The sequence below is a fragment of the Anopheles coustani genome, chromosome 3, assembly GCF_943734705.1.
Source record: "Anopheles coustani chromosome 3, idAnoCousDA_361_x.2, whole genome shotgun sequence".
Taxonomy (NCBI): domain Eukaryota; kingdom Metazoa; phylum Arthropoda; class Insecta; order Diptera; family Culicidae; genus Anopheles; species Anopheles coustani.
The window spans coordinates 28,557,647-28,581,365 of NC_071288.1; the positions used below are offsets into that span (position 1 = coordinate 28,557,647).

Consider the following 23,719-nt stretch of genomic DNA (forward strand, 5'->3'; position numbering starts at 1 on the left):
GAAAACCGCATATATCAAAAATGAAACGGTCACTTAACAGATAACCTCTTCCGGTGCCTGGACTATCTCACGCCCCAATCGAACGATCGATATCGCACGGAATGATCACAACCATCGACCGACGGTTGCGGTGGATTAAATTTCAATTAATTTATTATTCAAATACGATACGGCTACCATTCGCGCTTGCTTCCATAGGGAATCGATATCTTTCTGGCGACGAATTTAATTAGCCACCGCTTTCGCCATTCAAAAACGGTTCGTGTGTTTTTTGTTTTGAAATATTTTTGGATTTTATGTTTCGATAATTCATCAACCAATATATAGTTTCTTTTTTCATATCGTATTAAAAACATGTTTACTGACAATTCAATGTCACTGATATAAAATACACTCCAGTTTAAGTTCTTATCACGATTTTTCCAAAGATAAACTCTAGAAGATGTATTTGAAGTTTTATCCGTATTGTGTAACTTTATCTTTTACTCATGAGTATCACTCATTCCTTATTTATCTCATTTTATCTTATTTATTTTATCTCTTAATTGACTTCGAGAAGCATTAGGAATATTGTTCAAGACGCTCGTCTAACTTTAAACATTTTTCTCTTTCTTTTCTTGATTTTATAAATCTGCAGGCAGTTAACAGACAACCATATCTACAACATCGAGAAGGATGCCCTGCACGATCTGATATCACTGGAGCGATTGTAAGTAAACAGTTTTCGTTTTTGTTTCTTTGAAATCTCGTGACAAATTAGTTCCCCTTGGGCCCATTCAATATTTTCGATTGGAAGCCTCCCTAACCTAACACGGAACTTTGAGAAAGGAATCTCGCCCCCTCGTCTTATGCAAATTACCATCAAAATCACACCACTCGTCTACAAACAAAACCGTACGTTAGGGTAACTTCTGACGTGTGTTAGAAAGTAAACCAAAATGAAAAGGAACTGCTTTTGACACTCACATGACAACCAAATCTTTTGCCACGCGCAAATCGCACGAGCGCGCGAGTCAACATTTTAAAAGGAACCGCAAAAAGAAGTCCCACAACATGTGTTAACTGACAGGCGGCATCAAATCACCTGTCGCAATGCTAACGCTCCCTGTCGCAGTCAATCAGGTTGCTTTATGGCGGTTCCGATACTTCGGTGTTCCGTATGCAAATTTTGTTGTTATTTATCACTCAGCTCGTTTAGCTACATTTCACTCCTACAAGATCGCAGCGGGAGAAGCTATCATCTGTTTTGACAGAAATCGGGAAGCTTTTTCTTTTTTGCATCCGCTAGATCCGCGAACGAGTGAGTTTTTTTTCGAATCCCCTTTTTTGTATGTTTGTTATTTGTCACTATCTTGACATTCCATTGACAAGGCCTTCAGCAAAATTTAAAAAATCGTCCAAAACATGCTATTCCAATCTCATTTCATTCCCAAACCGACGGCACCCTTCTTAGTATTAATTTATGCGCAATTCACCAAATGGAGGATAATTTACAACTGTTTTACGTCAAGGGTTTTGCAATCGAGAATAAAATCGATTGAGTTATTATTGCCCACACGTCGACCAATGGCTAATTTGTAAAGCTTTTATATTTTCAACCCGTTTGATGAAGTGATTTTTATTTGTCTGCTGCTTTTTGCGTAAGCCATTCAAATATATCCTCTTCTAAGATGCCGATGGAAAGCAATAATTTATGCACACAATGTGGTGTAAATATCATGTAATATTGCCTTGGGTCATATGACCGAAAAGATTTACTGTTTATGTTCCTAAATGATGTTTTTAGTAGGTTGCATGTGTTCAAAGATTCTCCAGCTCCTGTAGGTGTGGTTCAGTATAATGAAATTTTAATCATTACTAACCGGAGCCACGTTTTGAGTGCCACTTGATTGTGTCATAAAAACGACGTAAAATACAGAATCAAACAAAAACCAAAATCTTTTACAACAGAAAAATAAACAGCTTGCAGAACGGAAGAAGATTTTCTCCATTTTTCCTCCCTCTAGACACAAAATAGCGAGGGAAGGTTGGCTTACGTCCGGTCGCTCGTTAAAAGGCCCCCTTTGGAGGCAACGCTGGTGGCCAGTTTCTGTCATTTCCCCTCACTTTCGAACCCTCCTGATCCGATCCGCGAGAACCCCTCGGAAGGCAGCGGGTTTGCATCTCGATTGGAAATCGATTTCCGTTAATTATCCGATGACTCTCGTTATCCTACATCGAACCGATCGACTTGACGTAATTGATCACGCCTTCCTTCATTCTTGGGCTGGTGTAGCTGGAACAACGTTTCTGCCAAGTCCGGCTTGAAGTCTCGCTCCCCAACAACATTTGCCTTCGTCCTCGTAGGCTTCGATTCTGACACGGAAATAATCGTTGCTGTGTCAGCATAAGACAAAAACCCTCCGGACCGAACATTATCGAGCATGCGAACAGTCAACAGAAGGCGTGTTTCGAAATGCGACACATTTTTAATTAAGTTTCGATATGCTCACCCTCAATTCCGCTTCGATTCATTTTCGCAGCTTATCCTGCCTTTAGACACAACACAGCTTCACGGCAACATTCCAAGATTAAAATCTACTCACCCCACACACTATTTTGTGTTATGGTTATTTCATCATTATTATAATTATTGTTATCTTATGTTTGTTTCCTTTATTTTCAGACGACTTAATAGCAATCGCTTAAAATCAATACCTGATAATTTTTTATCCAGTGCCGCTAATTTATTACGATTGTAAGTAGTAGAATGTAGTGATTTGTTTTCGTTTCAGATGTGTTGAATCGTTTACGTTTCGTTGTTCGATTTTGTGTTGTTTTGCACAAAAACCTTCCCCATGAGGCGTTGTCTAACCGTCCAATACCCATTCTTATAAGCTTTCAATTCCAAGAGTGTGCCTAATGGCCCAAAAAAAACTATAAACAGATGTTTTGTTTTCTTACTCTGCTTCAAAGACGGCAAATTTGTTGATTTCTCCATGCACGTTCACTGTCGTTAAAGATTTATCGGTTTGTTTTGCTTTCGAACCGTTTCTGTTTTAGAGATCTTCTGATCGCTCCCACTTCCACCATTAGAACGGCGATTCGTTTAGGCTTTGCATGATTTACGTTTCCTACATGGCAATGAATGTTTTACTAATTATCATCATTTGTTCGTTTTCTGTTTATAGATTTTTACATTTTATTATAGCTTTCATCCATGCTCACGAATGCTTTGAACATGGTTTACTTTTGGTTGAGTTGTGTGTTAATGAATGTTAGTTCTAGCATCTTCATTTTTATAAGTTTTTGAAAAAGCAATTTATAGAGTATATTTTTCCCCGATGTGGTTTCAAAATAAATATTATATTATTAGTTTTCCTTAGCCACTACATGAATGCAGCCATTGAAAACACAAAAACGAAACACTAAACAATAAACCATAATTGGAAAGTTAAAAAAATAATCCATTGAGAATCGTCATATGAATGAAATTGATGTCTATTGCATACTACTCAAATGTCTACTAGAAAAACAGTATTATATTTGTCCTCAAACCGAACGAAATGAAATTAACGATGACTTGACGTTTTTCAGGGACCTTTCACACAATGCCATCTCCGCCGTACCGAAGCGTGCGTTCAAAGGAGCACCGGCCCTTCGCAGCCTACAACTGGACAACAATCAAATCACCTGCCTGGACGAAGGTGCCGTGAAAGGGCTGACCGAGCTAGAAATTCTGTAAGTACCACCGGGAAAAGTCCACCGTGCGATGAACATTGTTTCCGACGTGCGGGCAGCGACCACCAGGACTTAATTTCAACGAAATAAATTAACTCTCACACCTGACTTTTTCCACCGTCCAACCACGATGGACGTCTCCCCTTTTTCCCCTTCGGCAGGACACTGAACAACAACAACATTACCACGCTTCCGCGCGACATGTTCGCCGGAATGCCGCGCCTTCGAGCGTTGCGCCTTTCGGAGAACCCATTTGCGTGCGATTGTCATCTTTCCTGGCTGGCCCGCTACCTGAAGAATGCATCCCGCCTGGCCCCGTACACCCGGTGCCACTCGCCCAGCCAGCTCAAGGGCCAGAACGTGGCGGACCTGCACGAGCAGGAGTTCAAATGTTCCGGTAAGTTGGATGCACCCTCCCGGTAGAAGTCGACGTTGGACAGAGGCCGTGTTCTTTGGTACAGTGTTGTACGTGAAATGTTCCAATGGATAAACAATCCACCGAGTGTGTTTGCACGATGTAACTCGATTATTTTCCCCGCGGAACAAGTATCGACCAATATCACAAACTTCACTGTAACATGCCGGAACTCCCTTTTTGATGCACGCGAAGAGCTTTGCTTGGTACCGTCTATGGGAATGGCAAGGTAGGGCAAAAACATCAAATTCGTGCCTTCGGTCCGTCAAGAATGGGACAATCTGGGAGCGGCCTTGGAGCAGCAACAAAGCCCTTCCTCAGTGATGCGAACGACATTCCCATTAACTATTTTCCTGCTTCATGCTCCCCGAAGCTTCCGATACGACATTCTCCTTCAACCTTTTGTCTTTTCCATCGCATCCCAATACTCCATCCGAAACCAATCAATGAAGCAGTGATAGGAGAAGAGTCAGAAACACCATGTAGCTTTCATTACAAATCCCACGATTGTGAATTGCAAGTGATTTGCATATTTGTTAAATTGCTCCTTCGATGTATCGATTGTCTCCACGGGAACAAACACGAAAGATCTTCGCTCGAGTGGCCACAAACATACATGGCATTTCGGTGGTTTTGTGAAATGAGTCGTACTCGGAGCTCACCGTCGTGCAATGAAGCGCATCGTGATGGAATTTATTCCTTCATTTCTTCTTCCATTATCTCATACACACTCCAATAAATTTTCGACATGAATTGTGGTTTGGTGAACACACTTCCTTCTCGGGAAGAAATGTGATCCCTCCGGAGGTCAACTCACGTTCCTTCGGGGCCGTGAGCTCGGTGTCACGGTCAGCGAGCATGTGCCTGACGTGGTGCTGGATATGAATACAAAATTTCACGTAGCATAGGGCAGTTTTCAGATGCGTGAGCAATTTTAAATACCCTGAGCTAATTTTCCGTACGCCTCTTGGCAAATTGCCATGTTTGAACTGTGAGTGGACACAAAATCTGGCACTCATTAAGTGCTAGGTTTTTTTCCACTGCATGCTCATAATTATAATGCCGTGTTGTGCTGCAACGAATTTTCCTAACACGTCCGCAGTTGGCGCAAAACCATATCAAACGTGCTGGGACAGTAATTTATTTTGCACCCGCATTCTAATGAAGTTGTCGAGTTGTTTTTTTCTGTCGCTTTTGTGCATCGTGTCACACGGAGTTGAAAATTGCATTCAAAAGTAGTAGCACTAACATGGCACGAATAAAAAACCGTTCACCTCCCGCGTTTGCGACATAAATGACCTGGAAAAGGAAATAAAAATCCTCCGGTGGATTGCCCAATCAAATCTGCCACAAAATGGCATGGCTCACTCTGCAATGGACGTTTCAAACGGTGCGCCTTTAAAAGCAGGTCACACACGTAGATTTTTGGCTCGGGAAAATAGGCTCCCGAGCGTCCGACCCGATGCGGTGTACATCAATTTTCCTCGTACGCGTCGACGTGTTTCCGGGAAAACCATCATCCCACCTCCGGAAGGAAAACTCATAAACCTCATGTGCTCACCACCATCGGTAGCTATCATCAACGGCACACCAACGCCGCTTGTAAAAACCGCGGAAACGTGGCCATCCCTCCCGGCCGTCTCTTCATCCCTCCGGTGAAATTTCGGGCTCCGACACCGGAACGCAATCTCGGCTTCAAGCGGACTGTCCGGTCGTCTACCTCCCGCTGACCATCACACCTCGCAGACGGAGCAGGACTCATTTTCCGAGCCTCACCCATGCTGGTGTTCGAGGTGGGTGGGCATTACGTGGCCGGGTAACGTACCATCGCACGATTGGAAACACTTCCTACGTACGTGACACTCATGAATATGTAAATGTTAATTTATGCCACCTAGGCGTCCAACAACGTCCCGAGGCAGAACTTTTGTTAACGCGTCCATTTTCGACACACTCTGGTGGGTGGGTTTGCATTTTCACACTTTGTGCAGCGTGCAGAGATGAAAGGAGCGGCCCCGTTCGTGCCATGTTCCTGGAGTGGGACTAGAACTTGATTTTTATTTCTATTTTCACACAGATACATGTGCGTTTGGATCAATAAAATCAAATTACTGGAAAAATAATCGCCCATTCAACCGAATCCGTCGAACGCTACGACCGACTTGTTCTAGCACTCTTGTCTAGACGCATACTGTCGGTTACACATGGAAGAAGCTGGCTGTATGTCTTGTGGATAGGATGGTTATGGGAAACATGTTTTACATCATTGGTTTCAATCCGTTCAATTTTATTCTCAACAACTTGTAGAACACGTAGCTCATTCGTTTTTATATTGATTCTTATTGCGTTTGGTATTTTACCCAGCCAAGGAAAATACATAACATTTGTATGTGGCTTGATGTATAATGTCCCGGTCGCTTCTTTTGGTTTTATGTGCCGTTTTTTCATGATTTTAATATACGAGAAAAGAAAACGGAAAAATCTGTGTTGCTACTCAATCACATATAGCATCAACAACGAGTTAAATCGAGAGATTTAAAACATTTGGGAAATGTATAAGAAAACAAATGTCGTCAAATATAAAATATCCTTTTCTTTTAATCCAGTAGAGCACACAACCAACCAAACACATTTGAAAACCGGGAAGATTATTTCAAAGAATGTTTTCCTCCTACAGCGACTTGAAATTTGTCTTTCTTTAAGGCGCATTAAAAAATAATGCAATCCATTAAATTGCTCTCTCCTTTTGTAACAACATTATTGTAATGTCGTTTTTACCTCCTCCTCCAAATCCCATCCGCAGGACTGACGGAAAACGCGCCGATGGAATGCGGTGGCCGCAGCCTTTGCCCGCATCCGTGCCGCTGCGCCGACGGCATCGTGGACTGCCGGGAGAAAAGTCTCACCACCGTCCCGTCGATGCTGCCGGAAGACACCACGGAGCTGTACGTATACTTTATCGGCCACGGAGGTGCGCGAGCGCCTCGAGAGAGCCCGAAAAACATTAATATGTAATCCAAATATTTTTACAGCCGGCTCGAGCAGAACTACATCACCGAGATTCCACCGAAGGCGTTCGCCAACCACCGGCGCCTTAAGCGGATCGACTTGTCGAACAATAACATTTCGCGGGTAGCCTACGACGCCTTCAGTGGACTGAAGTCCCTCACGTCACTGTAAGTATGCTGTGGGGACTATCCTCGGACCGTATTTCTTGCCGGCGGAGGAGGGTATTAAAATATTTAGCCCAAACCGACCGAACCGAAAAAAAGGGGGACTGGAAAAATTCTTATCATAAGTAAGCAGTAAGGGCTCCAACGCCTAAGCTGCCCGCAATATATAAGAAAACCCCGTGGCACAAAGCCATTCGTAGGCAAATGACAGTGTGGGACCGTTTTTTGGTCGCTCCCAAGAAATTGTAACCCGCTATCTTAGCCGTTTGACTCACCCATTGCGCACTTTCTTGTGGGTTTGCCGTTACAGCGTTCTTTATGGTAATAAAATCAAGGATTTACCGGCGAGCGTTTTCAAAGGATTAACCTCACTCCAGCTGCTGCTGCTGAACGCGAACGAAATCAGCTGCGTGCGAAGGGACGCTTTTAAGGATTTGCATAGTCTGAGCCTGTTGTCGCTGTACGATAACAACATTCAGACGCTGGCCAACGGCACGTTCGACTACTTGCGGAGCATCCAAACGCTGTAAGTATTTTTATGCACGTAAAAGTAATGGCACCGAGCGACAAAAAATAGCTATAGTGCGGCCAGTACGGTTCCTTGTGCGGCGGATTCGGCAAAGCAAAACCCAAGAGACCATTGTTGTTTGTCGTCTTAATTTACTGCTTCCCCGCTTAAGGATTAAACCGTCTCAAGTCGGCACCGTTTAACATGCACTAACCCCAATTGATTCGTTTTTTTACAGACACTTGGCACGCAACCCGTTCATCTGCGATTGCAATCTCCGCTGGCTGGGCGACTATTTGCACAAGAACCCGATCGAAACCAGCGGGGCCAAGTGCGATGCGCCCAAGCGGATGCAACGGCGCCGGATCGATGCGTTGAAGGATGAAAAGTTTAAATGTAGGTTCCATTAGAACGGTGTATGCCTTAAATGCTGCAAGTGCTAAATCGGATTAAAATACTTTAAATCTCTCCCTGCAAAAACACTCCCATAGGCACGGAGGACTTTAGTAAGATGAAAAATGCCGGCGAGTGCCGCATGGACCAGGAGTGCCCGGCGGCCTGCCATTGCGATCGGACGACGGTGGACTGTTCGGCGCGCGGTTTGAAGGAAATTCCACGGGATATTCCACTCTACACAACGGAACTGTAAGTGTGAAGCCAAACGTAACGGGAGGCTGTCTTACTCGTCTCGTTTTTCTCCAAAATCCTTTTCTAACGAAACCGATCACCGAACATCGCTTCCAGGTTGCTGAACGATAATGAGCTTAATCGCATTAAGTCGGACGGTCTGTTCGGTCGGTTGCCGAACCTGGCCAAGCTGGACCTTCGGCGGAATCAAATATCCGGCATCGAACCGAACGCGTTCGAGGGGGCAACGAAAATTCAGGAGTTGTTCCTGAGCGAGAACAAAATCGCCGAAGTGCACAACAAGATGTTCCTGGGGCTGCACCACTTGAAGACTTTGTAAGTTGGGTGGACTGGTATGTCTAGGGGTGGAGTGCTTTATAATTGTTCTTTCCTCTTCAGATCGCTGTACGATAACATCATTAGCTGCGTGATGCCCGGATCGTTTGACTTTTTGACCTCACTGACACAGCTGTACGTAGGAAGGAGATGATTTTAAGGAATGAAAAATAATGAACACATCCCTTTCCGTTACAGCAATCTCGCCTCGAATCCCTTCCGGTGTAACTGCCATCTGGCCTGGTTCTCGGATTGGTTGCGCAAAAAGCAACTGAACGGACCACCGGCTCGCTGCACATTTCCCTCAAAGGTGCGCGATGTTCCGATCAAAGATTTACCACACTTCGATTTCAAATGTTCATCGGACATGGATCAGGGCTGCCTCGGGGAAGGCTACTGCCCACCGTCCTGCACCTGCACCGGCACGGTCGTACGATGCTCCCGCAACAAGCTGAAGGAAATCCCTAAATCCATCCCGGCCGAAACGACCGAACTGTACCTGGAGTCGAACGAAATCTCAATGATACACTCGAATCGGATCAATCATCTGAAGGCTTTGACCAGGCTGTAAGTTTAACGATACACGGCACGTTTGCTTGACGGATTCTGAGTTTCATTTCAACCAACCAAACATATCTTGTTTTCCGCAGGGATTTGAGTAACAATAAAATTGGTATCCTTTCTAACCACACCTTTGCTAATTTGAGCAAACTTTCCACGCTGTAAGTACCTTCATGGGAAGGGTCACGAAGAAACGATGGATTTTAATCAAACTTTTTGATTTACGCATTGCAGGATCATAAGCTACAACAATCTCCAGTGTGTTCAACAGCACGCCCTGTCCGGGCTGACGAATCTCAAAGTCCTTTCCCTGCACGGCAACCAAATTTCGATGATTCCGGAGGGCACATTCAACGACCTACAGTCCATCACGCACATGTAAGCTTGGCATAACGTTGCTATTACCAAAGAAAGCATTTATTCAATGGCGCAATTGTGGTTTTCGTTGCAGTGCCCTTGGAAGTAATCCCCTCTATTGCGACTGTTCCCTGCGGTGGCTCTCGGAGTGGGTCAAGCGGGACTACGTCGAGCCGGGTATTGCCCGTTGCGCCGAACCGGACCCGATGAAAGATAAGCTGATCCTCTCCACGCCCGCCAGTCAGTTTGTGTGCTCGGGTAAGGTCAGCAACGAGATCCTCTCCAAGTGCGACGCTTGCTACACGTTCCCGTGCAAAAACGATGCCGTATGCAGTGCGCTCCCGGAGCGGCAGTACGAATGCAAATGCAAACCGGGCTACCACGGGGCGCACTGCGAGTTTATGATCGACGCGTGCTACGGAAACCCGTGCCGCAATAACGGAACCTGCACGGTGCTGGAGGAGGGACGATTCAGCTGCCAGTGCCTGAGCGGATACTCCGGTTCGCGGTGCGAGGTGAACAACGACGATTGCGCCGGCCACAAGTGCCAGAACAATGGAACCTGCGTGGACGGGGTCAACTCGTACAGCTGCTCGTGCGCACCGAGCTTCACCGGGGAGTACTGCGAGAGCAAGATTGAGTTCTGCGGCAAAGACTTTAACCCGTGCCAGAATGGGGCCAAGTGCGTTGATCACACGACGCACTACAGCTGCGAGTGTTTGCCAGGCTACCGAGGTGTCAACTGTTCGGACAATATCGACGATTGTGTGAACCACATGTGCCAGAACGGTGGTACGTGTGTGGATGGTATTAACGATTACACGTGCGAGTGCCCGAACGAGTTTACCGGCAAGTTCTGCGAAGGTGCACCGATGGTGGCCATGATGTACCCGCAAACTTCACCGTGCCAGCAGCACGAGTGTAAGTTCGGCGTTTGCTTCCAACCGGACCCATCCAGTGCGGACTATGTGTGCAAGTGTAGCCCGGGGTATTCGGGCAAACGGTGCGAGTATCTAACGAGCCTTACGTTCTTGCACAACAATTCGTTCGTCGAGCTAGAACCGCTGCGCACCAAACCGGAAGCGAACGTGACGATCGTGTTCAGCAGTACGCAACAGAACGGGGTACTGATGTACGATGGACACAACGAGCATCTTGCCGTGGAACTGTTCAACGGGCGCATTCGGGTTAGCTACGACGTCGGTAATGATCCCGTGTCCACAATGTACAGCTTCGAGATGGTTGCTGACGGCAAGTACCATTCGGTGGAGCTGCTAGCCATCAAGAAAAACTTCACCCTTCGGGTCGATCGCGGACTCGCGCGGTCGATCATCAACGAGGGCTCGAAGGACTATCTGAAGCTAACGAGTCCGATGTACTTGGGCGGTTTGCCGGCGGAACCGGGTCAGCAGGCGTACAAGCAGTGGCACCTACGTAACTTGACCAGCTTCAAGGGCTGCATGAAGGAGGTTTGGATCAACCACAAGCAGGTGGACTTTTTGAACGCCGCCCGGCAGCAGAAGATCACGCCCGGCTGTGCCATACTCGATCAGGACAATGAAAGCGAAATGGATGACGATTTTATCCGAGAGAGTCCCGTGATTCTAAAAGAAGTAAGTATGAACTGGTAACGATTGGAAATTCGTAGAGCATCGCTAACATCAATCTCAATCCTCTTTTAAGGTGAATCCTTGCGAGAACCATCAGTGCAAGCGGGGAGGCAAGTGCGTGCCCAACGGTAAGGGTGGCTACACCTGCAAGTGCAAGAAGGGCACCAAGGGCAAGTTCTGTGACCAAGGTGAGGGATCCGTATCGCTAGTGATCGACGAGGACCCGTTCAAAACTTCCTCTTCCGGTATAGCAACAATTTTTTGATATACTTTTACCAATCGATTTGTTTTTTCTTCGCAAACTAATCAGACCAACTAATGTTTGTGCCTTGTTTATTTTGTTTTTCAAACAACAAGAAAACCAGTTAATTTTAAATGCAAACTATTGTTTAATACAAATTGTGTGTTTTTTAAAAAAAATTGTAATTTACTCTTTCCGTAAAAACTGGTTTTCGTTTAATTTTGTCACATTTTGTAGAAAAAAACAAACACTTACAAACAGTTTTTAATTTATCATAATGCATGTTAAGCGGCAATGCTTTTTTGAAGTTTTTATTTGGTTGCCATATTAAAACATTTCAAAATTCCGATACAACGGAAGAGTAGGTTTTTGAAATTGCATGCTTTTGTAGGTTTGGTCGGATAATTTTCTAAACCACACCGTGTCCATCAATATCTCATACTATATCGTGTCTTTCATCATGCCCTCTAGCCGCCTCCACCTGCCGCAAGGAGCAGGTGCGCGAGTATTACACCGAAAACGATTGCCGCTCGAGGCAACCGCTCAAGTACGCCAAGTGCGTCGGCGGCTGCGGCAATCAGTGCTGCGCAGCCAAAGTCGTACGCCGAAGGAAGGTAAGCGCGATGTGAGAGGGGAACTAGGCTAGGGAGTTTATGTTTATATGGTTTCGAATTGTTTCAGGTACGCATGGTGTGCAGCAACAACAACAAGTATGTAAAGCAGCTCGATATTGTACGAAAGTGCCACTGTACGAAGAAATGCTACTGACTGCAAGACGCGACTACCCACCCAACAACACCACCATTAATAATATCTGTGCAGAAAGTAGCAGAAACGACGGCCACGGGCAACAGTGGCACCGACGGCCAGCAAAGTGGCCCCGTAGAATTACGAGCATCTAGGTTAAGTGAAACTAATTTAAACACTACTCCCAACAGTAGCCCTAGCAATAAGTGGATCAACTTTGCGATCGCATACGACGACGCAGACGACGGCGAGATGATGCAGAACGATGCGCCCGCCCCGGCGCCATCGCTAACCGTTGTCCCGATCGGTGGTCGACCGGCGGCGGTGGAATTGAACGGCACCACCGCCAACGCGGACGACTTCCGGAAGCTGATGAGTCAGCTCGAGGAGATGAAGGAGAAACCGCTCTTCAGCGAGGACGAGCTGGAAGAGGCGACCGAAGAGGACGACCTGGTCGAGGACGAAGACTACAATCAGAATGAGTACATTCGTCGGTACATTGAGGAGCTGGAGGAGAAACGTCGGCAGGCGGGATTCGTCGACGATGACGATGATGACTACTACGACGATTACAGTGCCGAGCAGGACGGGGACGAGCAGGAGAAAAAGCGAACGCAGGCGAAACAGACCCAGGGGGAAGGCCTGCCAGTCCGGCCGGAAGGAGACGACAGTGTGATGCAGGACTACCTGAGTAACATCAAGAGCAAGTCGGCACCGCATCGGTTCAAGTCGAAGTTCGACGACTTTGACGATGACGGCGGGGGCGAGGGGGGAGAGTTGCTGGCGGGCGGCACCAACCGGAAGCTGCGCAAGAACGACTCGATCAAGATCATCTCCACGCCGAACGGGAAGGTCGGCATCGTGTACAAGGTGGAACCGAAAGCGCCCGAAGATGCCAAGGGTGCGAAGACGGGCGAGGGAACGTCGGCGGGTGCGGGAGCTACGGCAGGGGTCGAGCAGAGGCAGAACAAAATCACCCCGGTCATTACGGCCGACGGAAAGGTGGCCCTGCTGTACCGTGGTGCCTCCGACAATGGGGACACGTTCCGCAACAAGTACGAGCCCATTACGGCCAAGGACATCCTACAACTGATCGACAATAATAACAATAGTAACGGCAGCGCGACCACCGATGGGGCGATCGGTGGTGGCAGCAGTGGCAGTAACACTAACAACAGTATTAAAAATATTACCAATAATACTATTTATAATAGTCATAAACATTACGATAATAGTTACGATAGTTTTAATAGAAACATCAAGAACAATGTGATCGTCGACTCGGCCCGGCCGGAGGCGGGAGGAGATGACTCGCGGGAGAACAATGCCGCCATCGGGGTCGTTGGTGGTGGTGGTGGTGGTGGTGTTCCGACGGTGGTACCGTACCCTTGGGCGACCTCCACAACACCCATGTCGAGGGGTGGTGGTATTGTACGCACCCCAACAACGTCCGCGCCGAGCAGTACCACGCCAACCAATCACTTCTACGGTGCCGTCGAAGACCCGGCCCGGGAAGTTCCGCTGGATGGTGGCGTGTCCGGCCCGTCGGATCGGCAGGAAAACTCTCTCCTCATCAATCGTCCCCTGTCGGAGGTGCTGGGCATTCGGAAGAACCAGTACTTGGAGACGAACACGATCAAGATACCAAATATCGAAACATCGACCAACAAAATGCGCATCACGAACAACAACAATCTGCTGTCGTCGCTGCTGCACAATCTGTACCACGGAGCGGCCACCAATGGTACGGAAGGGGCCGCGGGGGGACCGCAGCACCACCACAATCATCATCCACACGACCGGCTCGCTGGCCATCGGGCCCATGCGGAGGAAGAACAGCGCCGTGCCGGGTACAGCGTGAACGGGTTCAGTCGATCGCGGTTCTACATCAACCGACGGACGACCCCGGCCTTACCGCCTCGCGTGATCAAGGAGGAGGAAAGTGAAGAAGAAACGATCGTAACCGGGCCCGAAGATGACAACGCCCTGCCGGAGGTGGTCAATCTTGCGATCATACCGGCGTTCGAGCACGAGATCGACGAAAAGTACATCCGATCCGGCTATGGTGGGGACTTCCATCGGCGCCACCGGCACCAGTACAATGTGGCCCCGGGCCAGCCGGCGGTACACTGTGCCATGCAGGCCCTCGTCGCCTGCGCCGTAATGGCCACCTTCTTCGGTATTATCGGAACCTACTTTAGGTCGCGCGTGGTTGACCACATTCGGGTGCTGTACTGGTAGGATTCGTGCGGTATTCGATCGAACTACCACTACCGGTTACACCGGAAGTTGATAGTGGAGGTACGATAACACGCTCCCCCTCGGAGGGAGCGAGAGGACGGCTCAAATAGCTGGTGGGAGTCGATCGAATACCTTGCGCCAGTTCAGTGCGCCACTTCATACGGAGAGTTACTATTCTGACCTGTAAAGATTTCTCAAGCCGCGCCGCCAGGAAGTCCATCGGAGGGGGCTTCTCGGCGCACTCCATGACAACGTTTATAGCCACGCTTAAAAGTCCACGCCATTATTTTTTTTTTTCTACGAACCTACGAGCTTAGGATTGGAAGAACTGACACAAGCAGAAGATGCAGGTGGAGCAAGAGAGGACTCCGCACTGGAGTACAGTAACACGATGTAAGCCAATGATTGCGGAACATTAGTAGCTCGAACCCACAAGTGTTGTTATCCCTAGTAGCGATGTGTCCCTTCATGTGATGTGAATGTGTCTGAATTGCAGCAAAACCAACCATTGTCCCTTCCCTCTCGTGCACTTGAAGGCACAACCCAAAGAAGGGTCGGGTTTTGTCAGGATGTAGGTAGGACGCTACGCCGTAACAATCACAACTAGTACCATACACTGTGTCGTCGTATCAAGGATGTCATCGTATGATCGTTTCGATGTTAAAACGGCACGTGGAAGAAGCAACGCCATAACTGTATCATATGTTTTTTGTTTTTTGAGCTTAGAATGTAAAATGCAATTCTTTGATTCTCTTTAATGGCCACTAACAATAGCAGAATCCATTTACGGACGGCGGATATGCAATAACCGTAGGAAGCTATTACACCTTTTCTTTTATTCGCCACCTCAGAGGCAAACCTTTGATTCGTGGTGAAAGTCTTCGGGAATGCTTTTTGGGCAAGAAGACGAGTTGTAAAAAAAAGGAAACGAATCAATCATTGAAACCAGAACGATAAACAAAACTCACTCTTTGGTCCTAGATCATAGGCTGATTAGGCTATACATAGACGGTAAGGTTTTGCAAACTTTTCAAACCATTACCCCCGCGGAATGCGAACGGAAACGGAACGGAGAAAAGAACACCGAACTCCAAGACGAACGGAATAAACGAACAAAATAATAATGATAATAATAATGGGTAGTCGCGCAATTACAAAAAACACTTTACTGAAAGTTACACAACGGCAAATCGGTTCGTTCGAAACTAACAAATAGCGTTACGCAATCTCACGCGGGGGGGAGGGTTAAGGATAAACAGAAACAATTTAAAACCAAACGGAAACTACGCAAACTGTATCCAAACAAACGACAAAAAAAACTGACTGGTTTAGTTTGCGAGTAGCAATGGAAATGGATATACAAAAAACAACATCGGTGCACCATTATATTGTTACAGTAATAAAATTAGTTGTAGAAGTTGGAAAGCTCAGCGAGGAAATTTTCCCCCCATAAATGGCCATCGAAGAAGACGAGAGAATGAAGATAACAAACACGCAAATGCAAACGCAAACGCAAATCGGTATAGGAATAAGGAAACGAGAAGAAGAAAAAAATGGAGAAATGGAAAATGCCTTTTTAGTACGAGAAAAACAAAAACACACAAACACATAAACATACAAAACAAAGAAGTAAACTAATAAATGCACGGTGCGCGAGATAAGGAAGGATACGACCACACAGCAGAAAAAAGGGAACGGGCAAATGTCGATCAGGATCGCAGTTTTTTATGTCAGCTAAATCTAACGAATGGTAACGGGATTGCTGAAACCAGCAAAACCATGAAATCAATAAGCTAATAAGAATTTTCTGAGCTAAACGACTTTTCCCTCCCCTCAAATCCATTGCCAGATACATACAATACTCTAGGGAAGCTGCCGGCCTGCCAAATGGTGAATGTTTAATGATTTTCAAACGAAATAATACTTTCATGGATCGCTATAAAAACCAATTACAAAACATTAAACGGACGGCGTGTAGCTAAAGGATATTTAAATGTTGATTAGTTTTGGCACAGAGAGTATTTATTAACTGATTGAACTTGTTTAATTCCTCATTTTGCCCTTAAAAACTATTTCTTTTCCTTTACAAACTTGCCACCCTTTTTCACTACCACACAATGTGTTTGTTGTTTTTCTTCGTAAGAACCCTTTTCCCGCACACTTTTAGAAAGCAAAATGGAAGCTCTACGTTCTTCTACGATAGCCGATAAGAACCGAATGATGCTTTCCGCGGGAACGATCGTCTCCTTCCTCCTAAACATAGAAACAAAAACCTGGAGCAAAACAAGCGAAAAGCCTCCACAAAATTATTCTGTACGGGTTATTTTTGTAGTCGAAATGGTCGAGAACTTAGACATGTGTAATCTCTATCTATCCTGTGTACTCAAACCGTGTATACTCCCTACTAGTGTCCGACACCGGTATTATCGATCATTTCAAGCTGTTCCGTGAGCAGCACACTACTGACGACACTTTCTTTACTTCTTCTGCAACGCGTAATAGCTTTATCTTTCGTGTGACTCGAGCTTGCATATTTTATTGTATTGAGTTCCGTGAAGATGCGAAGGATTTTCTTTTTTTCGTATTGCTTTTCCAAATTACCTTATATACACTGTACTTTCGTCTGTCCGGGTACTTTCTTTTATCTTTGACTTTTCATTTAACACCATACTCGAAATTCTGCTTCGTATTCAGCATTTATGATGGTACACGCGAGAGGAAATTAAAATTTATGTTAACCTGCATTGTTACAAAGTTATAATGAAGTAAGCTAAACTTTTATTTAAAAAATCCACAGAAAAGTATATAATTGTGTATTATAGGAATAGCAGCTAAATATATTGTCTTTTTACAAAAAGAATCGAGCTGTGTCTTTCTTGTCTATCAATGATCAAAATTTTGTTATACCAGAGACGAAAGAAATGTTGATTCCAAGTGGTAAGATAGTAAGAGACTTTTCGCGAAACACCAATGCTCAAAACACACAATTCACAGTGCTCAAAACACACTCCGAATTACTTGATTCTGGCTTCGCTGATACCAGGGGTGCAGGATCGCTCGGATATACCACTTGACGCTTAGAGATCGCTGGGAGAAACCTAATCAGATTATCCAACCATTCACTTCGATCGTAGCAAATAAGAAGTAAATATCGATAGGTTTGTGATTAATACCCGAGCTAATTTATTGCACCAGCCCGTAACTATTACAAAAAATGATCCTCCCTTATATTATTATTATCCTCAAAAACAAAAGCCTACAAAAAATAAAGCTTCTTACTGAGTCTTCTATATCTGGTAACTATTCAACTTCCGGAAACCGAAAGCGAGGAACACCTTCTCCATCATAAGGGCATAAGGGTCGAAGGACGAAATCTAACTAAACTGGCGAAAGATTTTTTATGTAATTAAAATTACTACCGGTTATTTAAAAAAATTTCCGTCTCAACCAAGATGATTAAATACTGAATATATAAAGTGTGTATATATCTTGGTCTCGACTACTCAAAACTAGTGGGGGAAAATGTGAACCTTTCGAATCAACTCCGGACTAAGATCTGAACTTCTGAATCCAAATCCTAATCTTTTCAAACCTGCACCTAGAACGTGCGAATTTTTTCTAACATTTAAAACATTTTTGCATGATTCGTCTGGTTTTGGAACAAATTTGATGGTATTATAATTTTAATTGAATTCATCAAATGAAATCGCAATCGAATCAAATCGAGTCCTAAAAGAATCAGATCTGATTCGAAACCATCGAGTCTTTGAATGATCCCGATTTTGCCAACACTAATCAAAACATTGAAACCGGCGAGGTGGTTCGGTTGCGGAATGTTTACATGATTTCATTCCATCATAAACCTTTGGAAAAAGTTGTTCACGATGAAAACGTCCGATAAAAAGAGTGCCAACAAAACCAGAAAGAATGTACTGGTTCAACCTTTAAGAATAAAATTGTAAGTATTAATTCCCAGCGTTGAAATCAATCGCTGATAATCTATCCGCCGCGAGCTGATTTTGTGTTTGTGGTGATTACAAATGCCCTATTGTATTCACTCGCTAGGCAGTGGTACGTTAACCTAGACTAGATAGATTACAAACAGTCTAGGTACTATCTAAATAGTTGATTACTTCCGTCCTTCCAGACCGAAACTATACGATGAAAGCGCCGAGCTGTACTCGTTACTGGAACCGGTGGAGAGGTAAGCACACTGCGTTCGTGATAAGAATTTACACCTTGTTTACGACGACATCCGTTTCTCAATCCGTTCTCAGGAAGTACATCGTAACCGGAACCAATAGTGTCGTTAAGCTCTTGGAAAATAGCCAAGCTGTCGCCCTTCTTATACCCAGCACGTACCATCCAAAGGAATTTGCACAAATCCTCATCAGCATGGCCCGCCAACGAAATCCATCCATCCTCGTAGCAGTAGTGTCTTGGGAAAACACATTTAAACACCCGAACCATATGATGGCACTGACCTGCCCAAACGAGGAAGTACAATCGCCCGCCCTGAATGGTTTCCTACTCCGCCTGAAGGATTTATTGCTGGAACAAGGTTGGTGTGAGGAACAGCACAACGTTTCCATGCCGGAAGCGGCAACGAGAGTAAAGAAAATCGACGAACCTATGACGGAGGAAGAGGTGAGCAAACTGTACATCTTGGAACCGGTATCGGGAAATGGCGCTGGGAAAAGAAAACGCGAGGATCCGTTCAAGTCGGCCGATTTTATTTCATTCTCCGATACCGACAAACTCATCACCATCAAGAGTAAGCCAACCAAAACCCGACCGAATCAGCAGCTGATCGATCGGAAGGCGGGCAAGAAGTCCTACATACCGCTTACAGTTAATGTGGTACAGGGTAATCCCAACCGACAGGAGCAGATGAAGACGAAGAAGAAGAAAAAGAAACTAACTTCACAATAAAACACTCTGCCCGCTGTTCTCCCTCCGGATCGAATCGAACCCCCGTTTTTCTCATTACTATGATCCAATGACCACGTCCTCCGAACCTACAACGCCCAAACACGCACATAGTCAACCAGTAGGGACGCCTCGACGCTTTCGTTCTCCTCCAGCTTCCACGTCGGCAACCAGTTGGAGCGTGCGTTCCAGAAATCACGCGCTGCCGTCGGCGAGTTATTGATCCACGGTTTGTTACCGTTCGCATTCACGGCCGGCGGGGTATCGGGGAAGTAACCGTTCGTACCACCGACGGCCAGATTCATGAGGATGTAAAACTCCTGATCGAACGGTGCCATCTTTCCGCCGGAAACCCACGGATTCGATGCATTCGGGTCGCGCTGCTGGAACTGACCTAGCTCCCAGAAGTTACCGTTCACCATGAGCACCTGCTCATCGTCCACGCTGAACTTCAGGAACTCCGGTGTCCACTCCAGCTGGTACCGATGGAAATCCTTATTGTAGCCCTGCCCGGGCGGTGTTACCTTCGACGCGGTAGCCATTTCGTACCCATTCAGGCCCGCGTAGGGACCGAAGTGAAGCGTCGAACCGGTGTGCTCCACACCGAGCTTGTCCCCGTTGATGCTGTAGTCCAGATTGCCGCGACTTTCCATCAGATCGATCTCTCCCGAAGCGGGCCATGTGCCGTACTGATTGAGCTTCGGCATAAGCCACAGTGCCGGCCACAGCCAGTCACCTGTGGGGAGTTTTGCGCGGATCTCCACCTTGCCATACTTGAAGTTGAACGAATTGACCGTTCGCACGCGGGCACTCTTGATGGGGTTGATGTAGTTCTCCGGATTTCCCTGACGTTCGCAGCCAAAGTCAGCTGGATTGGTGCAGCTGAGAATGAAAGGGTGAAAAATTGAGGAAAATGAGAAAAATATACTAATTGTCCAACAACACAATTAGAAAAGCTTCCACCTACTAATCGTAAGGGGTTCCGCCGTGAATTTTCAACAAGCCACTTGAAAGAAATCCTTCGCCAGTTTCATCAGCGAGCAGCGTTGGGCGAATGTGGAAGATTCCTTCCTTGACAAACGAATTCCGCCGACTGTTGAGGTAATATTGAAACTCCCAGTTCTACGTAAAAGAAAGTAAGGCTGGAGGTTAGTCTCTCGATTCTTACGCACTTCACCAAGCAAGGTTCACTTACACCGCCACCACCGAGCGTATGCTCGTGTTCCCATTTCTCCAGATCCAACCGATCGAAATTGTCCTCGAAGATCAGCTCACCGGGACAGTATGCACTTCGCTTCACCAGCTTCCCACTGGCCGTCGTAACCGACGCACGCTCACAATCCAACGGCCGCTCATCGTCCGGAACCGCCGGCCTTGGCTCATCGTCGTCCCCGGCGTACGCATCGATGCACACGGCAATCAGGGCCGCCGACAGTCCCACTATGATCAGCAACAGCGGGATCGTTCTACGATCGAAGAATCCCATTTTGTCACTCCACTCACTGCGTGAACCTTCCGTAAATCACGCCCACTCGTAACTGGAAACGTTGAGCCACGGGTGGGACAGTTTTTATACAGTTCCCCTGGCGTCACCGGGGCCATCGATTACGCTGTATCGGCAATCGATATCACTTTATGCTCACATCTACTGGTCATATACCCGGTTTGCTCCAGTCTAGATCGTCCCCGGTGGTCAATTCGATAGCCGAATAATCCGTATCTTATCGGGACCGATTTCACCAACCGATATCTGACGCGTCAATGGTCATTACCGTTTTTAGCGTCACGGTTGAGGCGCGTGCGATATGTACAACAACAAATAATCGGAAATTGCACATCGGGACCACCACGGTGGGATCCAAAAGTGAACAATGCATCGATGGGGTCGCTTTATTGTCGGTTCCCATGTTTTTTTCTAGCGTGTGTTAATCGCTTGCGCCGTGGATTACAAGTCTCCCTTGCCCGAAGCCGACGAGGAAAGTTAAATGTCCGATTGTGATCGATCTCACGTTATCAAAAGCATCCATTCCCACGATTTCGGTGCAAACGACATTAAGCGTTCGAAATTGAATGGTTGTTAACGAGGCTCGCGTGTCCTAGAAATTTCTATTGAGATATTTTTTTCTTATTTGAACGATAGGACAGGTCGAAAAATAAGAGTATGCTTAGAAGATCATAACAATTATCGTCTTGTGAGTGGTGAAATCACGACAGGAAGTTGGTGATAACATAATTGAACAATTTCGAAAGTGTTAGACAAAAGAGCTAACATTTACTAGTAGACAAGTGATAAGATACTGACCGCTATTTGTATAGAGTCATATCTCTAGCGCCTTATAAAACCTTTCTTTCACTATCTGATGTCCTTAGCCGATGTCCAAAGTCTTGTAGAAAGGCTGCATATATTTGTTTGGGTGCAATTTTATATTTATTTCAGCGATAACAAGCGGTACGTACTATCAATATCAACACCACGAGATATGTCCACCAACCCATCGTTATCAGTATGATAAAGCCATTCGGGTGTAGTATCAAAGGGCCCAGACGCGAACGTAATCGATCTGCAGTGAAGATTGCTTGCCCCGATTTTCGGTCATTCGCCAGATCGGAAGCCAGGAGTTGCGTGCGTTCCAGAAATCTCGGGCTGCCGTCGGTGAGTTATTCGTCCATGGTTTTCCCCGCGGGCCGTTGCTTGCCGGAGGGACATCCGGGAAGTATCCGTTCGTGCCACCGACGGCTAGATTCATGATAATGTAGAACTCCTGATCGAACGGTGCCATGCGCGTACCGTGAATCCAGGGGTTTTCCGTGCCGGGAGAGATGTTACCGAAGTTTCCACGGTTCCAGAAGCCCGTTCCGGCGTCGATTTGACGCACCAGCTGGTTGTCGACCGAGAATCGAATGTAGTCCGGTGTCCAGGTCATCTGGTAGTTGTGGAATCCCGTGTTCCAGCCCTGCCCAGCGGGAGTGTTTCTGTATGCCACGGTCGTTTCCCACCCGTTGAGGGTCGGAGATGGTCCAAAGTGTAGCGTGGAGCCGAACTGTTCCGCACCGATATTGACTCCGTTCGAAACGTACTCCAAATTACCACGTGACTCCAGCAGATCGATCTCTCCCGAAGCGGGCCACGTTCCGTAGACCTGTCGTTTGGGAAGCAACCACACGGCAGGCCACAGCCAGTCGCCGGTTGGCATGCGGGCACGGACTTCCATCGTTCCGTACTTGAAATTGAACGAGTCGACCGTCCTAACGCGAGCACTCTTGATCGGATTGATGATGTTCGTTGGGGAACCGGTGCGTTCGCAGCCCCAATTTTGAGGATTCGTGCACTGATCGGCCGGTTGGCCACCGTGGATGTTCAACGTGCCGCTGCTCAGGAACGCCTCTCCAGTGTCGTCCGAAAGCAGAGTGGGACGAATGTAGAAGATACCATTTTCACAGTAAGAGTTCGATCGATGATTCAGATACCATTGAAACTCCCAGTTCTGTGAGGCATGGACAAATTGTTTATTAGTGAGTATCTAGGTAGTAATATCGACGATGTACTTACTCCACCACCGCTGAGGGTATTCTCATGTTCCCACGTTTCGAAGTCGAGAGTGTTAAAGTTGTCCTCAAAAATCAACTCTCCCGTACAGTATGGCCCCGCTCGAGCCCTAGTGCCACTGGCAGTGGTCACAGAAACAGTACACCTTTGATTCTTCTTCTCAGCCAACGATACCGTGGCAAGTAGCACCACGCCTAATAGAGCAACTATATTCATTTCTCACCGTTCCGACACTGCTTCACTACAAGAAGAACACCAACCTCGGGCGGCGGTCAGATACTTTTTAAGCCACCGACCTCGCCTTGGAGCGATTTTATAGACCAGCCTCGAACAAGCAAAACTGTCGGCATTAATCCACCGACATTCGATATCGATCATCCTGCACGAGCGGAGGATCTTATCGATCGAACTTTGACTTTTATTGGCCCGGAGACTCCACGCGGGGGTTATGGATTTTGTGGATTAAACCGTACGAATACCGTGCTGCAATAAGTCTGGTAGAGCATTCTAGTTCCATCCACAAGGCCTCGCGTGATGGACCAGTTATCGGGTTATGTTCATTTTTCTCTTGCACGGGGGGTTATCGTTATCGGAACCAATTTTGCTTGAGTATGCACCGCGTAAATATGGTTGCTCATCAATTGGTTGCTTGATTTTTTTTACTTTGATTGAAGTAAATATCATAAATTATTGGTCATGTTAATCGT

General features: G+C 46.4%; 3 protein-coding genes across 3 annotated transcripts in view; 2 read left to right on the top strand and 1 right to left on the bottom strand.

The window, feature by feature from the left end:
- Positions 1 to 12,316, top strand: part of LOC131258939 (protein slit) — a 100,990-nt gene extending 88,674 nt beyond the window's left edge. Inside the window, exons 3-20 of the mRNA XM_058260346.1 lie at positions 638 to 709; positions 2,666 to 2,737; positions 3,577 to 3,720; positions 3,882 to 4,117; positions 6,939 to 7,080; positions 7,168 to 7,311; positions 7,619 to 7,834; positions 8,055 to 8,212; positions 8,308 to 8,461; positions 8,561 to 8,779; positions 8,843 to 8,914; positions 8,978 to 9,346; positions 9,430 to 9,501; positions 9,575 to 9,718; positions 9,792 to 11,310; positions 11,381 to 11,552; positions 12,020 to 12,162; positions 12,230 to 12,316. Coding sequence (XP_058116329.1) covers positions 638 to 709; positions 2,666 to 2,737; positions 3,577 to 3,720; positions 3,882 to 4,117; positions 6,939 to 7,080; positions 7,168 to 7,311; positions 7,619 to 7,834; positions 8,055 to 8,212; positions 8,308 to 8,461; positions 8,561 to 8,779; positions 8,843 to 8,914; positions 8,978 to 9,346; positions 9,430 to 9,501; positions 9,575 to 9,718; positions 9,792 to 11,310; positions 11,381 to 11,552; positions 12,020 to 12,162; positions 12,230 to 12,316 — 4,135 coding nt within the window. The remainder of the gene's footprint in view (positions 1 to 637; positions 710 to 2,665; positions 2,738 to 3,576; positions 3,721 to 3,881; positions 4,118 to 6,938; positions 7,081 to 7,167; positions 7,312 to 7,618; positions 7,835 to 8,054; positions 8,213 to 8,307; positions 8,462 to 8,560; positions 8,780 to 8,842; positions 8,915 to 8,977; positions 9,347 to 9,429; positions 9,502 to 9,574; positions 9,719 to 9,791; positions 11,311 to 11,380; positions 11,553 to 12,019; positions 12,163 to 12,229) is intronic.
- Positions 12,317 to 18,355: 6,039 nt separating this feature from the next.
- On the top strand, positions 18,356 to 20,342 carry LOC131259986 (uncharacterized). Its single transcript, XM_058261606.1, has 3 exons — positions 18,356 to 18,494; positions 18,684 to 18,740; positions 18,814 to 20,342. Exons 1-3 carry the CDS (start codon positions 18,421 to 18,423, stop codon positions 19,466 to 19,468), a joined length of 786 nt encoding a protein of 261 aa, XP_058117589.1. The 5' UTR covers positions 18,356 to 18,420; the 3' UTR covers positions 19,469 to 20,342.
- Positions 19,555 to 23,228, bottom strand: LOC131258949 (uncharacterized). Its single transcript, XM_058260357.1, has 5 exons — positions 23,016 to 23,228; positions 22,006 to 22,950; positions 20,661 to 20,963; positions 20,433 to 20,587; positions 19,555 to 20,347 (listed from the first exon to the last, which is right to left on the bottom strand). The coding sequence occupies exons 1-5, from the start codon at positions 23,226 to 23,228 to the stop codon at positions 19,555 to 19,557; spliced, it is 2,409 nt and encodes an 802-aa protein (XP_058116340.1).
- Between the last annotated feature and the right edge of the window lie 491 nt (positions 23,229 to 23,719).